The following is an 18,026-nucleotide window of genomic DNA, read 5'->3' on the forward strand; positions in this document are numbered from 1 at the left end:
CTTGGGTGTATCGTTTGAATATCACACGGAGATATGTATATGTACACGTACCAGCCAAACGAACAATCCCCGAGATTATTGTTAAAATACGACTCTCTCTCTCTCTCCCTCTTCCATACAGGGTGTACTCTGCGCCCTTTCTTCGCTCGTGCCGGCTGTGCGTTTGAGAGTTTTAGCGTCTGGGGATCGAGCTTTCTCAACTATGACTTCCGTCTCTCTCCATTGGGATTTTTTTTCATTTTTTAACCATCGATTGTGTTCGTACATGATGGAGTCATGAGTACGAACCCAGCCACATCGCATGCAGCTTGCGTTGCCAGTCTCGTACTAAAACAATTAATGGCGAATTATAAAGGGGGTGCAACTTAAACTTCGATGGAATGTGTCTGGAATCTCGAAAGTTTGGACAACGATTAGTCAAACTTCTTTGATGTTGGGGTGGATAAGTTTAGCAAAAGGTTAACCGATAACGGAGTTTGCTCAAGTATACTTTATTTGTTGAGACAAAGCGACCAATCGTCAACAATGTCCAATGCTCGGGTAGGAATGAGCTTACACCCGAGACCCAACACCGTTACAAAAGAACCGTGCAAAACGTCTGCCTTTTAAAATTTAAACATCTGGACCGTCGCGTTTTAATGACATTTACCACTTACAATATTCCAAAAAGTAGTGATTCCACGAATATGCTCTGTCGTTTCATAAAAAATTATTTTCGTAAATTTTTCCATTTATTCTGAATGTAGCAGACGTGTCTGTATTGATTCAAATATTTAATTAGACATAAGTCTTGTCTCGGAAGGTGATTCTTTTAATAAAATTCAACTCTTTTTTTTTTTCAATAGATAATTTAATAGGTACACCCTTTTTGCTCGTCAAAGGTGTATGTGTTTATCAGCTTGTATGTTCATTGGCTCCCATTGGCCTGTCAAATAAAGACAGACGAAATAGAGCGAAATCGTACATTCTATTGTACCCCTCCTTACTGTTACACCTAATTCTGTCACGCATAAAATCACGATAAATTACGGTTAAATGTAAGTAATGTAACGCAAAATAAGACCATTGATGTATTTTAATAGAAAATAAGACGAACTTGACGAAAACGAGCATCAGCATCATCCTACCCCACGCCTCGGCAGTAAAGTCAGCCAGTCTCCCGTGCATCCTCGCGTGCCAACGCGTTATTCAATTTAAAATTCTGCATCATTAGTAAGTACCCGTGTTTTTTGCCGCCCCACTCCTCGTCAGCCTCCCCGTTTTCTTCGATTAATTATTTATTCCCAAAGACTGCGGTACCCGCGCCACACGCACGCGTACGTGTACCCATATTGCCTCGTTTTCGCCCCAAAAACTCTCCGCGCCTGCAACCGAATGGAAATACGAGTCTCCGTCTCTCTAATTGAATTCGCGTGTTCCCCGTGAGCCCCGGTGCCGCGGACGAAGACGGAGGCCCCTTATCTACTCGCCGACAAATTTATTTTTACGCGCCCGCACGAAGGACAGTTTTGTACGCAATTAGCTGCCCACGCCGAATGCGCGCGCCCGATTCTTGTATAATTTCGCCCCGCTCGCCTCGTCCTTGCATCTCGGGCCGGCGTGCCTTTGTCCGTGTGTGTGTGTATGGGTACGAGTCGATTTATTTTCCATCTTTCGGACGCTTCGTTTTTACTTTTATCACGCGACACCGGAGAAACTCGAGATGCTGCCGTACGTGTGTAAGATCGAGATAAGTCGCGTCGCGGGATCTGGTGTCGGGATTTTTTTTTTTTTTTTTCCCCTTTTCCTTTGATACGTGAGTCATCGAACGATTCGAGTAATCTTAATTTCGCTTGGTCAATCGGGTGGCCTTCTTTTTTTTTGTAGGAATAAGTTTTTGGGGGGGAAAGAGGAATAGTGTTTCGGTGATAAGATGTTTCGTCGATTGGGTCGGGAACTTATGGGCCGAAAATAATAAGGAACGAATTTTTGTGTCTTTGCGAATTCAATTTGCTTGTCGAATCGGCAGTTACTTATCGGTAACGGCCGGTCGCACTTTACGGGGTTCCTGTGCACTGCAAGCCGCTTCATTCTGTACTTGAATTTTTACTCCTAACTCAAAATCGACGCAATGACCGTTGTGTGGTCGTTTCGATTTATTGCAAACTCATTTTTCATTACTTTTCACTCACCTTTCCCATTTAAAAGTGTACAAGAACATCATAATTCTTGGTATAAATTTTGTCGAAAACAACAATTATTTGTATTAAATTTTAATTTCCAAGTTTGAAACAAATCGTTGAAAAAAAAGAAACATTTGATAATATCACAACTTGACCAGGTAAAAAGCATTTATATTAATAATAAATGACATCGTCGCGTTCTTTAGGAATTTTTATGATCGAGTAGAACCAAGCAATCTCGAATTATTAACGAGAGAAAATGGTTGTTGGAAGAAACCAAAAACTGTAAACACTTTTTCAGAGACCACGCGTTTCCTTCCAGCATTTGCCTAAATGGAAGGCTACGAGGAAGACGACGACACGCACTACTGCAACAAGTGCCACTTGACCGTCACTGGGCTGGACAACTACGTCAGGCATCGGCAGTCCGGATGCCGCACAACCACGGAAAACAAGAGCGTGTACGACTGCCCACCGCCGAGCAGCGTCTCCTACCCCGAATGCCTGAACGCGGACGACTTCTTCAGTTCTCTGGAGCTGCAGAGCAGCACCAAGCCACAACCACCTCGAGCGGCCGACTTGCTGGACGTGCGTCCGAAGCAACCGTGCCGTCCCGAGGAGCGGCGAAAGAGACCGCGCAGGGATATCAAGAGCCCGGATGGCATGAAAAACGAGCCCAAGGACAAAATACCGCACCTCCTGCCGGCCGTCGACGACATCGACGACCTGGCTTCCCTGGTATTCCCCGAGCTCGGTCCCGCCGAGGCCACCACTTCCGCCAATCCCACCCAAACCATGAGCCCCGTTCCTTCCACCGCTGTGTCTATGGACAAGGCCGTCGACGACGGCAGGACTGGCAGCTCCAAGACCAACGTGCCCCACAAACAGGAGGCCAAGCACGATGACAGCAGCCAGGGCAGGAGGGGCGAGTATCCACACTCGGGCTGGCTCGAGGAGTCTGTATATAGCGAGGAGATGCACCACCTGGACAGGTACGCCGCCGAGTCAGATTACGAGCAGGAGGACGACATGGAGGACAGCACCGATCAGGATGTCACGCTCGACGACGACTCGTACACAGATTCGGACGACCAGGACCACGTGGATTACAGGTATCCACCTGGGACTCATACGGGGGGTAAGTGGCGACCCCCTGGCATGGTTCATGAGGACATGCACGACGACGAGCTCGACACGGACGTGGCCGAGCATCACCACGACAATCATCCGCATCCCAGCTACACCGGTGGCAAGTGGAATCCAGCCGACTCGACCGCTGTTCGGGTGTTCACGGTAAAGTTTGAAGGGGTCGAGTTGACTTGTCGTTGTACAGTGGTTATATTAATCTTACAACTTAATGATGATAGAAGCAAGATAACTCGGAGTGCAGTCAAACGAGGCGTCAGTTGCAGCAACCACCGCCCGACCACACCCGCGGCAAGTGGGTTCCGGGTGCGCGGGCCGACGTGGCCACGGGATATTGGTGCAGTCCTTGCGGTCGAAAGTTGGCCTCACAGCTGGTTTACAAGCGACACCTCGCCTCCGAGTTGCACGCCCGCAGGAGCATCCAGGAAATCGACGGTCTCGTGCCGCCCAGGGCTCTCAGCCGCCGGCAGAGGCTATTGGCTTCCGTAAGTCCTTCTTTCCTCCCCGGTTTATTTTGTTCCCTACGCGACAATAGGTACACGATCATCTCGATTAATTGCAGTGGTTTTTTTACGATAATTATTCAATGAAATTCCCGAGAGGCCCACAATTTTGTAAAAGTCTATAACGATCGCGAAAGTCTTGTAAAATTTTTGAACTCAACCATTTCAACTTATCCATGGATTCCTAAATCGTTAAAAGAAAGATATTTGGTAATTGAGAGAGTTATTGGTTAATTTTTTTAATGACTCGATGGTTTGAAAATCATTAAAAGAATACGAGACTTTGGACTTTTCTCGAGTCATGAATTGGAGATCTTTAAAATTGTGGCAATTGTCATGATCGAGGCCTCCAAGTTGGAAGTTTCTCGGAAATCTTACGGGTGTATTGAGAGGATGAAAAAAAATGTCAAAGTTACGACGATATGCCACCAGAAGAAAACGAGCACGACGTCGTCATTGGCGGATTCAGTATCCGCGCCATCCTCATCGAGTACAGTATCAGAAGAGCAAAGGCATTCGTCGCAAAATCCCCGGCGCCGTAGGCGCGAGAAGGAGGTACTCACGTGCGAGATGTGCCGTGCTCGCGTGCGCCGCGCCCAACTGGGCAAGCATCTACTCTCGCACTATCACTGTCGCGTAGCAGGTGCCATTGCCGCCGCCACAACAACTACTACACGGAGCCACGAGGTGGACGACAATGACACGCAACGCGAGCAACAACAGCACCAGCGCTTCCTGCTCGAGAACATGGCCAACATCGTGCGCCAGTGTCCCTTCCAGTGTGCCCCTTGTCGCTTTTATTGCAACACCGAGGACACGTTCCTTAGGCACTGGCGCTCCCAAGACCACAGGCACGTGGTTTCCAAGGTATAAGAGCTCTCTCCTTCTCTGTTGATCTTCTTCCTGTGTCATGTATTTATCGTGTGTGTGGGTGTGTGTGGAGTCTTCTTTTGTTGTTTGGTGCAACAGGTGCTGCAAGATTGATAACGTCCCGTTCGTAGACGTAATTTTTAATTACGATAACAATGATCAATGCATGAGGGGTTTTTTTTTTTTTTTTTTTTTCATACTCTCTTTGTTTTCCATTTTTAAGAATCGAATCTACGTGATTAAGGTACAATAGAGTTGTTAAAGTTGTAAATTTTCGGTTCGAGTATACAAGGGCCATTAATTTGGTATTACGGACGATGGCACTACTATTTTTCTTAATATAATACAATGAATCTTTAAATAATAACTGTAAGTGTTGATGGTACATAATATACTTACCTATTGGCTTTACCATAATATATGCATCGCGGACATGGATTTCCATGTAAACCCGACAATGTGACAATAAGTCATAATATTATTAATTTTTCCAATTGACAATGCCATACACGGACCCACTGCAAAGTGACACCCGTTAAATGTCACTGGCTCTTAATTTATCTCGTCGCCTGAAACGTATCGCTTCTCGGAACGAATTCCCGATAATCCATTGAAGCTCGCTGCTTATTATTTATACCCGACATATTGATGAAATGTATACGCGAGTGCCCCAATCTATCGGCCGGCACTATAATCCGTGGCATGTACTATTTTTGTTGTTGTTCATATCGGGAAACGTTGTATGGTTTGTCACACAGATCGGCGGGAGCTTCGTGTGCGCCCTTTGCGATTTCTGGTGCAAAGATAACGAGAGCGTGGAGGTGCACATAATGGAACAAGGTCATCGGGATGCCGTTTCAATGATTAATGGCTCCGTGCCGATGGTCATTCGTCGCCAGCGGATACTCGCGTGCTCCGCCTGTTGCAAGCCATTCAGGTGAGTGCGCGTATATATATATATATATATATATATATATAAATCCTTACCCCATTGTTTGCTTGTGCAGCGCGTCCGTATCGCGTACACGTATACTCGTACCCCTTTTGAATTCTTATTTTCCTTGGTTTTTTTTTTTTTTTTTTTTTTTCTTCTGCCCTTCTCTTCATCTCTCCTCTTGTCCGCGATCGAGTTAAAAAGGCACGCGGCTCTTGCCGTGTATCCAAACGAGTGTTATTATTAATTCAACCTCGGTCGAGCACCTACATACGAACGTAACAGCTCAATCGAGACAACCTCTTGATTTTAACGACATTCGGTACATCATTGTGCATTTTTTACCTGAGCAAATTTTTCATTATCTAGTAATCAAGCCAAAATTAATCGTGATAAAAAAAAAAAAAAAAACTACCAGTTAATGATAATTGAAAAGAAAAAGCGTATAATTTGTCCCCAAAAAGGTACAACGTTCAGCTTCGCGTACACGCTAGGGAAACCGGTCACGAGGTCGACGAGAGCGCCTCCGACGAGTACCAATGCATCATGAAGTGCAGCCATTGCGAGCACGTGGCCCGTTCCAAGCTCGCGCTGCAACGACACCAGCTCAACCAGCACAAGACCGAGACCCTCCCCAATGACCTCAATCCGTACTTTTGCTCGTTTTGCTCGACGAATTTCAAAACCAAGAGAAAAGCCGTCGGCCACAGGCGCACTTCCAGTCACAAGGAAAAGGTCAAAAGTTCGAAAAAGGAGTCTTGCCAGCGCGTTTGTGCACACTGCAAGGAGACGCTAAGCAATTTGGCTGAATTCAAACGGCACATGTTCGACGCGCACTTGGAGCTGTGTCACAGGTAAGACTGAACGATTTTGATGAAGAAAAAATAGGGTTGAAAATCGTGTGCTTTACCCGCGTGTTGTGTACAGATGTGGCAAGTGCGGGGAAAAGTTTGCCATCCCGCAAGACGTCACGACTCACACGCGAGACAATCGCTGCTCACGAAGCAACGTTACCACCGCTGATGCCGCAGCTGCGTACGCGTGCGATAAATGTTGTTTCAATACGGAGTCGGAGTCTGAATTTATGTTCCACCAAGTGTTGCACGGGAATCCCGTTGAGATTGACTCTGCACCCGGAGCCGGGAGGAAGACGCGCGACAGACCAAAGTACCCTTGTCCGTTGTGCCAAAAGTTATTTTCCAAGTTCAACTTGAGGGAACACTTGAGAGTGCATACCGGGGAACGGCCTTATTCCTGTGCCCATTGCAGAGCCACTTTCGTGCGCAGGTGTGACATGGCTGGCCATTGCAACAAGTGCTCCGATTCTGCTGGTGTAGAAGCTACCAAGGACGCGAGGGAACGGAAATACGTATGTCACGAATGTGGAGATGGATTCTACACCAAGTAAGTTGTACTCCTCTCAATCATTACGCAAAATAGTTTTTAGAGTCACGTATATATGTATTTTGGGCTAATCTAGTGTAAGCCCCCTTCTTTTGAAACGTCATTTTAATAGTTTATCACCAAAAAATTTAAAAAAAAAAAAAAAAAAAAAAAGTACATAGAATTTACAAAATTTGAAGGCCTGATTCTCTAAATTTGCGTAAAAATTTAGCGTGCAAAATACATAATTTACACGTGCGGACGGCCATGGCCTAGATATTGAAGTTGTATTTTTTAAAGCACGAAATATATTTATTTGTAAGCCAGAGTGAAAAATAAATGTTGAAAGGCACGTTGGATGTAGTAACATCTTACAAAAAATACCATAAACAGGAGAAAGAGCAGTGTGAGAGCAGCTCGTGAATAATTAAAAATAAAAATACGAGGCAAGAGCCGAGAGACGCGTGTACACATACACGTGCTCAATCGAGCCAAGCTGAGCCAGGCAGGGAGGGGGGCGGGGAAATAATCGGCCGGCAAATTTTAATGCGACTCCCTATATCCGGCATCGCGTGGGCACGAGCGGGAACAACTAATGGCAATAAAACAGAGGAAATTTGTTTCGCACGTTCGCACTTGGCATTACAAGCGTCGCCGCGTGTACGTACGTATAAATAAACAAACGAGCTCTCTCGGAGGGCTACGCTCACACACACGCGGAGGGAATGAGAAGAGGAGTAGAGGTGGAGGAGTATAAAAGACAATAAACGTCCGCGGGTCGCGAACTACTGGCCTCGCTCTCCTCTTCCTATATGCTCCAACGGCAGCCACGTATAGTAAAAGTGTCCTCTCTGCGTACAACTATAAAATGAAGCACCGTAACGCCCGAGTAGTAAATATATACATATGCGCAAAAAGAACGGCAAACCCACTCGTTGCTTTTCTCCCTGCGGATGATAGAAAAAAAAGAAAAAAAAAAAAAAATTTTTGTTCGCACCACCTGTTTTCTTTTTTCGTTCTCTTCGGGAAAGAGGAAAATATAATTGGTAGGAAGCGAAGTTACACTTTAATACGAAGATACACAAGACGCGCGGCTGTACACTATATGCATACAGCCGGGTTGGGTTAAAAACTTGGATGGCGCGCTGGCAAGGGGTGGAGGTGGGCATGAAAATCCAAACGGACAAGGAAAAGTCGGCGTGTTTGTTAATTTTCGCGCGATGCCCTCCCACACCCGAGAGAGAAATTGGCAAGTTATGCATGGAACTTTGCAGTTTGCATAAATGAAGCGATTTATGAAAGTTTAGCGACTTGGAAGGTGTGGTGGTGGGGTTGGGGAGGGTGCGTTTTTGTTCGAGTTGCAATTTTAATTAAGTGCCTTCGCGTAAAAAATGCAAGAGCGGGATTTGATGGGGCGCGCTTGGCGAAAGTTGTTTTGTGTGTACCTACGAATTTTTCAGTAATAAAACGAAAAGAAGACCCAGGCCTTGGCTGGGAGGAAGAACAAACTCGATGAAAATTGTAAGTGACTCGAGTAGGGTATATATAAGAGTGCGGGTAGAACGCGATGAATTGTGAAAAAGTCGGGCTTTGTTGTACAACTGCTTCGAACTTTCTTTGTTTTCCCACTGCAACAACTAGAGTCGCTCTGGTGAGAATTTAACGATTACAGTTGCCTTTCATAATTAAGAGGGTCTCGACGTGACTCGTTGTTATCGATTCCATGCCCCCACTGGACGTATGTACAAAAAAACCTTTCATCCCAAAAGGTGCAGGGACGAGAACGAATGGCAACAACGTCTCTTCAGCGGAAAAGAAAAATTCCTCGTTTAATAATCCAGTGGAAAAGTTGACAAAAGCACGGAAGAACCACAGCTCTCGCCCTCGTATCAACACCTCCCATCCGACGTGTCCGAGTGCAGTTGCAGTATTTAACGCTCGCCTCGCCATGTGCGGACTTGGTTTATTGGACCTCTCGCCGAAAATACCAAGGTAGCCCTATTTGTGACGTTTTACGCCCATGCGACGTACGTGATCTTCGCGGTGCACCCACGCGATACGTGTACCAGTAAAGCTCGGATGTATTATATAGCGTGTGCGACGCCGAGCGCGCGACATATAAGTATTAAAGCATCGAGCCGGTCTTATACGCCGATGCCGGTCCTCGGCTGTAAACCAAGCGTTAATACCTTCGCCGGCGTAGTTTACACGTGAACGTATACATGTTTCGGCCCTTTGGCTCGACGGTTGGCGCTTCATGCTGATTCACTATCTTTTATTTTCCCCTGTGCCCCGACCGTTTCGAATATGCACGCGATCGTGCAAGCTTACGCACGTGGGCTCTCATCATCATCGTTTGCTCCTCTGGCGTGAGTATCTCTATCGTTTTTGGATTTTAGGTATGGAGCATCACCGATCGATAATGTTTTCATGGATACATTATCTATTTTCACTCGCGCTGGAATTGATGTCTCAATTGCGGTTCGGTTGTTTCAAGATAGATAACAGCGATGATGGTTCTTCACGTGAGTATTCATAAAAGTACTCTCACCTGATTAACTTACTACTATATCAGAAAAGTAAATGATCATATGGAGTTTCCAGAAATATATAATTACGATTAAAATAAAGTCAATTCAACTCTGGTTAGCGTGTCCGATACATAGCGGCAACTAAAATGCTGGAGCGAAATTTTGTGTATTTCATGCATCAGCTTAGGTTACATGTAGGCGGACCATCATCAAACCTACCGTACTCCAATAACGTACCATAAGAATATCTCACTTACTGAGGTATTGATTGAATTGACACTTTAGCAATACCCAGCTGCAAAGTGATCCCACATTATTATCATTGACTTGTATCCACCACCCTTGCTATCACCTTTACACAAGTTAAACTGTATACACATACGTTGCAACTCCTTTTGCCAAATACCTTAGATCAGGCCACCTCGTCTCCCCTACGATCGCATAATTTCTCCAGCTCTCCTGAAAGCTTGGACGATCCAGCCCATCCGCCTCTCACATGGGCTCTCGGACAATAGCGCGATCCACAGTGGCGGCTTTTTAGCCCCTGACCCCGCTTTCCTTCCCAGCCTGGAACGATTCGTATTCAACGAGCTCGTATCGCATTACCGAGCACCTCTTGTGCCGCACACGGACTCATTCACTCCCCTTCCTCCATTTCACTTCTCCATCCCATCTTGAGCCGATTCTTCCTTGTACTACCATGGAAGAGACACCCCCCCCCCCAGCTTCGTCCTTTTTTACTGGCCTTGTAACGTGTGCTTGTAACTAACACGAGGGAAGGCATCTCTCGAGCTTTGTACCAACGTATAGGCTGAACTGACCAGTGTGCGTACACACATGAGCCATTACAGGACGCGAGTGGAGCTTGCAGCGGTCTTATCCAGGGGCATTGGTGCCGAGTACTTTTTCCACCGCACGATCCGTTTGTACGTGTCTATATCTTCCTCCGTTGCGTGAAAACCAGCCAACATTGGCTTTCGAATATGATATTGCCGTCCGCACACGCGGTATAGACGTGACGATGGTGGGATCGTAAAATTCGATTGTCGCTTTTGGTTGGATTTTCGTCTCGTCCTCGGCACTCCACGATTGCCACGTGCGTCAGCGTACACGGAATTCCGTTAGCGGAGTGGATCTCCCGGTCGGCAAGTCGTTCGGACTGAGAGCTTTTGGGGTGGGAGCGAGGGGCCATTTTTTCGTTGGGGACAAAATGAATACGGGAAAATCTGGACCCCGTGCGCCCCTCAAGCGTTTGTTTCAACAACCATAGGGACACGTACGCTGGATTACGATACGTCGGATTGTTTCGCACGGCGCGGTGGTGTTGTATTTTCTTGGCGATTACAATGTAGGCCGTCTTAGCTTTAACGATCGCGAGGCTCTTCGAATGCATTGGCTTTCGTGTGTTTTTCTCGGACGCCACGGTTTCTTTTTTTTTTTTTTTTTTTTTTTTTTTTTTTTTTTTTTTCTTGCGAAAATATATCGTTTGGTAAGTCCGTCACGATCACGGGTTATGGACTCATTTTCCCACCGAAAAAGATTACGCGCGCCCAAGCCTAACCAGTACAATTTATCTTATTATCGTTATGGCCGAGCATCCGACGCATGACTCGTTTGCCCATCGCGTGATTTCCAACGTGGATCTATGGAAAATTATATCGGCAGATTATTTTCTACCATTAGAGAAGTAAAATCTGTGGTGACAAGAAAGAGACACGACTTTTGTTAATTCATTTGATTATCTCTCCGCACAAGTCACGCGTGTATCACTGACACCGCGTACACAAGCCACATAAATACTAGGACAAACGAACGAGGAAAAAACACATTCTCTTGGGAGAAAAGCTGCAAAAAGTACATCAATTAAGATTTAAAAAAAATAACTGAGGACGAGAAAAAGAAAATCAATGCGAAACGAGCAATGAGAACGAGAAGAGAGAGAGAGAGAGAGAGCTAGCAGGGGAACGAGAGAAAAAAGGGAGGTGACCTGCGTTCAGTGCTTATGCATGCAAAGGATCTCGGCTGGAGCATCGGTCCTCTCATCCGGAGGGAGAAGTAGAGAAACATAAAAAAAAAGAGGACTGGCTCTCGCGAGTTTACTTGCACTACTGTTGCTCCGGCATGGAGGAAACGAAAGAGGGAAGGTAATTACAGGATGGAGCAGCTCCCGCACACGGTCTCTGTATATGAGCGCACTGCTATTCTTTCTCTCTCTGCACGCGATTCCAAGAACACGGTGGGGACCTCACATATAATTCTTGTATCTATTTCGACACTGACTTTCAAATTGGGGGCCAAAAATTGCGAAATCATCAAATCTTCTCTTCCCGATAGCTTCGTAAAGGAATGTCAACAATTAACCGTTAATTAAATGATACAAAGATCTGTGTGGGCTGTTTTAATAAGAGTGGATATGTATATCTCTGTATTAAACACTTTTTAGTTTGCTACTTTCCAAATTCCTGAATTTCAAGACTACATTTTAGATTTACGAAATTTTAACTAGAATATTAAAGTCATTGTCAAACAACAACGTATAAATGGAATATTTTGCAATGATAAAAACTCATGGATGATAAACTTGTAGTTTCTCAACCCCCAAGTCTCATCTAATATATTACAAAAGTATTAAAAATTTATCATCAGGGAAAAAAAAATTTCATATGACTTCACTTATGGTATACCAATGACTACTGGTACGGGTGAAGGTGTAGGGTCAAAGTTATTGTTGTAGGAATGACAATTTTTGTTCAGCTAAGGGGTGTTCTAACGCCCGCTTAAGTTGATTATTCCACTCACTATACGTAGCATTGGTGGCATAACGATGCCGTAATTTCACTTTTACGAGAAATGCGTGATTGTAAAACCAAACAAATAGCAGTTTACTCTCTAACATGCACTAGAATAGTAGATACACCGTCGAGTAATTAAAAAAAAAAAAGGTTCAAGTATATTGTGTGCAAGCCTAGATAAGCAACAATCAAAATGCTGATTCAACGATGCTAGGAGTTTTTGAATCGATGCCAATTATTATTTCTTTCTATTCCGTGGATTCCACCACAAACCGATGTCAAAGAGAATCGCTTCTCACTATACCACGGAGCTTTGGTATTGCCAAAGAGCAAGTATACTCACATGTACGGAGCGAACAGAATGGCACACCGCAAAAGTGAACAGGAGCCCGCCGCGATGTATGCACATATATATTCATGATAGTACACGTTACATACAAGCCTAAGAGAAGGAAGAGCTACTACTGGCCGAGCTGAAAGCCACACCACCCTGCCATAAGCAGCCCTTTTATCTCTTGTATTTTCCTCTCTTTCCCGCATTATTTTTATACTTTTAGTCCACAAAAGTGAATTGCACGGGTATATCTTCTCCTTCTCCTCCTGTCGTGCCCCTTGGTTCTTATCCTTCTCCCTCCTTCGTTCTCTTAATTTTCTCAGCAACTATGAACTCCATCTTGGCTGCACTCACGTGCGCGATGGCGTACTGACATCTGCACAAGAGGAGTAACTTACACGGGGTGTGTGCGTGTAGCCGTTTATCTGTATGCAGGACGCAAAATAATGGCAAACTGGCCCTTATAAAAGCTCGCGATGGGCACCGAGTATCGTGGAAATTGGTTGTTGACTTTTTCGCCGATTTTATCAAACTTGTTAATTTTTTACGAAAAATAGGGGAGTAAAAAAAATATTACACGAATTAATTTTAAACCTTTTAGATATATTTTAATGAATCATTTCTTACCTACTAGCTAAATAGATATTATCAAGTTTGTATGCCGTTGACCTTTTGAATAATCTTCATATACTTTCTACTGCATCACTGATGGAAAATAAAGCTTTGCGTACGCCTTTTCTCGACAGACAAGTGTGTTACAAAATAGTTTATCAATTAATTCTAAATGCTTTGCATTTGATCGTTGGGTGATTTCTTCAACATTGCATAAATAAATATGACGTTTATACACAATACATTCAGATACATCAGCTCCAAACTTTAAAACCATCTTCATATATTTTCTACTGAATCAATGATTTGAGACAAAAAACTTTTGAAGCTTTATTTACGCCTTTTCTCGACAGACAAGTGTATACCGTCTACAGTTGTCTGAACGATATTTTCGGTATCAATTTTTATCGGAAGTTTAGTCTTATCACAAATGCGAAAAGTATAATTATGTAAGAGTGCTGTCAATGCCTGCTTTGCTTGTAGTATGCCGAATCGCTTTCCTGAAAATAATGACGAAATTTCAATTCAACGATTCTTATCTTATCTTTTCCTATTTTTTTTTTTTCAAAATTTTACCTATGCAGTTGCGAGGACCTTCCCCAAATCCCAAATGAACATATGGATTTCTCAAAACCAGATTTTCCTTCGTAAAACGAGTTGGATCGAATTTGCTCGGATTCGGAAAATATTCTGGATTGTGGTGTATTCCTAATGCTGAAATAATTACTCGCATTCCTTTGGGAATAGTAAACCCTGAGCCTGGGATTTTGTAATCCTCGCCACAAATGCGATTCAAATAAGGCAATGATGGATATTTCCTTAACGTTTCTAGGATCATTATAATCATTGAACTATGCGTTTTGTGTTTGGATTTTAACTTTAAATTAAAGTGTTACGAGACAATTTTAACCTTTAAACACCATGTCTAAATAATTCATTTGTGAAATACATTCGTAAGTCAAGCCAGCTGGATTTTCTGTCACTATCGTATCGATTTCTTGCTGTAACTGTTGTTGAACTTCTGGATTCTTGGCCAATTCCAGTAAGCAGTAAGTGGCAGTCGACGATGACGTCTCAAATCCTGCCAGGAAAAATAAAAAAGCTTGTGCAGATGCCTCTTTCATGCTAACGTGTTCGTCATCTGAAAAAAATTTTTTTACGTTGTTGCCACACTCATTTTTCTTAAAAACTAAACTCTAATAAACATCCTGCTCCATGTAATACCTTTAATTGGTTCATTAGAAGAGCTGTCATCGTCTTCCACCATACCATTGTCCATCAGCTGTATCAAGAGGTTTAAAAAATCTTTTCTTACAACTTTGTTGTTGCGACGGTACTCCACTATTTCCTTGAAAATTTTTTCGAAAAATTGAGTAGCTTCTGATCGGTAAAATGGCACAGTGATTAATTGTAGCAATTCGGGGAAAAAAATTGAAAATACTAGAACTATTCTGCCAAATTCAAATGCTCTTAATCCAAAACGACGAAATTCACAATTTGGATTTTCTAAACTATTGCAATTGAAACCATAAACTGTAGACGATATAATATCCGTCATGTATCTGTCCGCATAGTAAAAGTTAAAATATTATTATTGAGAAAAAAAAAAAATTTGCACATCATGTATTTTGATCTACTACCTTGCCATTATATCCTTTAATTCCAAAACGTCAGATTTTTCCAACTCAGCATCACAAATTTTAATCATAACGTTACTCACTTCCACCATCAAATGGTGAATTTGTTTTAGTTTTCCTGGGGTGAAGGTAGGAGTAAATTTGGCCCTCGATATCTTCCACTTTTGAAAGGGTTGTAAAAATAAGTTTCCAGACATGCGATCAACTTGTTCGTCCATAAGAAAGCCTCGATCAGTAAATTTATGGAATTCTTTGACCAATACTGTTCGAATAAGTTCTGGATCGTTTATCACCACAACTGGTCTATGAAACACATATATGCCATGGAATGGATAGTGGCAAAATTTTTCATAAGATTTTGCAAGGAGAGTTCCTATAAGATCAAAATTAAAGATTAGATTTCTCAATAAGTATAAATATTTAAGAGAATAACTGTTAATTATGTAATACATTAAAAATATTTGAACATATTATTTACTTACCTTACCTAAGGGTATCGATGCAAAGAAGTATGAAACTGGAATGTTGCCCAAAGGTATGGATGGACTCTCGTGAGGGATATTATGTTTTTTCCAAAAGTAGTAAATGCGAAACTTCAAATACCAGTAAATTGCTCCTAAAAATGCACTTAAAAGCAAAAATTTTGCATCTAGAAACTCAAACATAGCTGATTATGTGTTTTCACCCACGACAAGAATATTATAAACTCAAGTATTAGTCGCTTGCTGTTTTCGAATGTACTAGCTGCAGTTCTGGAATAAACTGATATCTCGAGATTTGTTGGAGTTTGTGTGCGAAGGCGGTGGATAACGTGTTACCGACACATAATGCGTTATCTCCACTTATAGTAGTATGTTAATTTGTGTGTGACTCGATAGCGAAATTAAAACTACACACAATGTAAGTCGAAGCGTATTTGGCAAACATTCTACGCGCACCCAAACTGTTATCACTTATTATAATTGCAGAAAGTTCATCGCAGTGTGTCATTTATTTTTTTTTTTTTTTTTTTTTTTTTTTATGAATGATGAAAATACTTTTTTTCGCGCTACCGATTACGTATAAGTACACATTGTGGATATATTATTTTTTTGCAAAGCATGTATTTTTCATCTCAACTTAAGACTCGCTTTTCTACTGTCACTTTGTAATCGCTTACAACAAGTGCTACAACTATTTATGCCTGCATGAAATGTTTATACCTAAGCACTGGATAACTATACGCATCTATACAATTAGTACAATTCTATTTGGTGTTATTTAATGATAATTTTAAAAGAAACAAACAAATAAACTTAATTCTTTTCAAGCTAATGTGGAATTACATTATCCGTCTTATACGTAGCTGTAATTTCATGTGCTAACTGTAATTCCTAATATACACCGTATACATTTTCATTAAGAAAAATTACACGGTCGATGGCAATATAAAAAATGTTTTAGTAAAATGTAGTACTATCGTTCGCAGGAATGAATAAGTGAACAAAAAAAATGTAAGCAAAATTTTTTACTCGATTATAAAACTAGTGTCAATCACGTAGATCGCACGAAACGCGACTAACATAACTAGTACCGTAGAAAAACTGAAAGGTCATAAAAGTTTTTTCACAAGAAAAATAACAACTACTGTATAACCAATCGATCCTCCCAAGTTTCTCATTTTCATAATACGAGAGCAACAAAAGGCACACGGCAATAACAACAGTCTTTAAGCACCGACCGCTCGCTCTGTCGCGCGCGAAAAGATAAACGTTCATTACACGCCGCACGTGAAATTGGAAAGCATAAAAACAGGAGCTGGGCACAGGAAAAAGTCCCCTTTCTCTAATTTCCCTTCACCTCCTTGAGCTCAACTCGACTGGAGGACCGCGCGGAATTGCCGCGAAAACTCGCGGGCAGTTTAGCGGCGAGCCAGGGAGTACACGCGTACACCACCAGCCACATATATATATGTATATACATAGCCCCTGTCGCGTGAATTATCGCCATTCATAAAATAAAACGGGCTTGTGGTTGGCGACGCGCTCACATACATACATACATATATGCGGTACGGATATGCATGGGCTCGACTGCCCACAGCTCGATGTTTCTTCTTTTCCCGCCCCCTTTCTCCCTCTGGCTTTTTCGACCCTTTCTCTTTGACCCCATGTGCTTCTCGCGCCGGCTTTTTCTCTCGCCGCCCCGTCTTTGCCTTTGTTTTTTACGGTCCGCTGTTTTCGACTGCACATACACGCTGCTTTCTCGAATTTTCGTCCTTTTACGTCCTTTTTCTCGCTCGCGCTCGAGCTTCCTCGTACTCTAATTCTCTCTGTTCGTTATAATTACTTATTTCCCATTTAAAGCTGCTCCTGCAATTAAAATCTTAAATTTAAATTGAAAAAGCCATTAATTGAAAAATTCAATTATACCTCGGTACAACAATCGAGGGAAATTCTTTCGGTTTAATCTAAATCAATTTTTTTTTTTTTTTTTTTTTTTTTTTGCATTCTCGTTATCGTGTGTTTTAATATACCGTTTCTTTTACTCCGGTTAAGGAAGTTTCCATGAAGTTGAAAATTTATATGACCAACGAGTATAATTTGATCTGTAATTTACGGGGGAAATTCTAATGGTCTTGCTTTTTTGGATGGAAATATTTCGAAACAGGACCCGCCCTGTAGAATAAAGTAACGAGAAAAAGAGAGGGAAAAAAATAATCTCATCCGACTTTAATCATTGCTCGAAAACAATCCGCCGGGAAATTTACTGCGTACAATAAAAATTCCTGTCGTCGAGGCCTATCGCAGGCGCGTCTCTTTGTCGCCTCTCGCCTTACGTGGACATCGGTGAGTTTCGTGGGTCTGTGCCGGGGAAAAAGATAAACGAAGTCAACCCCGGTACGGCCCTAAAACGTCGCCAAACCGCAACAGCAGCGGCCGCTGTCGACGTCTCCCGCCGACTTTTGGATGTTATCCCTACCCTTTGGCACGTGAAAGTATACATATGCATATACATTCCCAGCGCCCCTAGGTTTCGGTCTTTTTCGCGCACGCGAACAAAAGCCCCGCCGCTGCTTCTTTTTCCGTGACTACTGCGCTGTTATTTAACGAGCCCTGACAGCCTTGAGCTTCGTCGCTTTA

The 18,026-nt window shown here is 42.9% G+C and overlaps 2 protein-coding genes across 2 annotated transcripts in view; one reads left to right on the forward strand and one right to left on the reverse strand.

The window, feature by feature from the left end:
- The window catches only part of LOC106639849 (uncharacterized), a 59,757-nt gene that overhangs the window by 16,850 nt on the left and 24,881 nt on the right, over positions 1–18,026 (forward strand). The window contains exons 2-7 of the mRNA XM_089596447.1: positions 2,464–3,486; positions 3,537–3,793; positions 4,244–4,678; positions 5,440–5,618; positions 6,080–6,469; positions 6,543–7,019. Coding sequence (XP_089452573.1) covers positions 2,496–3,486; positions 3,537–3,793; positions 4,244–4,678; positions 5,440–5,618; positions 6,080–6,469; positions 6,543–7,019 — 2,729 coding nt within the window. The 5' untranslated portion in view covers positions 2,464–2,495. The remainder of the gene's footprint in view (positions 1–2,463; positions 3,487–3,536; positions 3,794–4,243; positions 4,679–5,439; positions 5,619–6,079; positions 6,470–6,542; positions 7,020–18,026) is intronic.
- Positions 13,598–15,569, reverse strand: LOC149373470 (putative cytochrome P450 6a14). The gene is made up of 6 exons (XM_089596550.1): positions 15,392–15,569; positions 14,908–15,277; positions 14,492–14,829; positions 14,178–14,456; positions 13,844–14,095; positions 13,598–13,767 (listed from the first exon to the last, which is right to left on the reverse strand). The coding sequence occupies exons 1-6, from the start codon at positions 15,567–15,569 to the stop codon at positions 13,598–13,600; spliced, it is 1,587 nt and encodes a 528-aa protein (XP_089452676.1).

Source organism: Copidosoma floridanum, unplaced genomic scaffold (assembly GCF_036245765.1).
Source record: "Copidosoma floridanum isolate Cflo_tuat_1 unplaced genomic scaffold, Cflo_Japanese_pri ptg000030l, whole genome shotgun sequence".
NCBI lineage: Eukaryota > Metazoa > Arthropoda > Insecta > Hymenoptera > Encyrtidae > Copidosoma > Copidosoma floridanum.

What these genes read in the sequence shown, in the direction of transcription:
- LOC149373470 (XM_089596550.1), bottom strand. Translation starts at nt 15,569, where the DNA reads ATGTTTGAGTTTCTAGATGCAAAATTTTTGCTTTTAAGTGCATTTTTA. An exon ending in CTTTGCATCGATACCCTTAG is followed by an intron (nt 15,278 to 15,391) that starts GTAAGGTAAGTA and finishes TTGATCTTATAG; the next exon opens with GAACTCTCCTTGCAAAATCT. An exon ending in AGGTCCTCGCAACTGCATAG is followed by an intron (nt 13,768 to 13,843) that starts GTAAAATTTTGA and finishes CATTATTTTCAG; the next exon opens with GAAAGCGATTCGGCATACTA.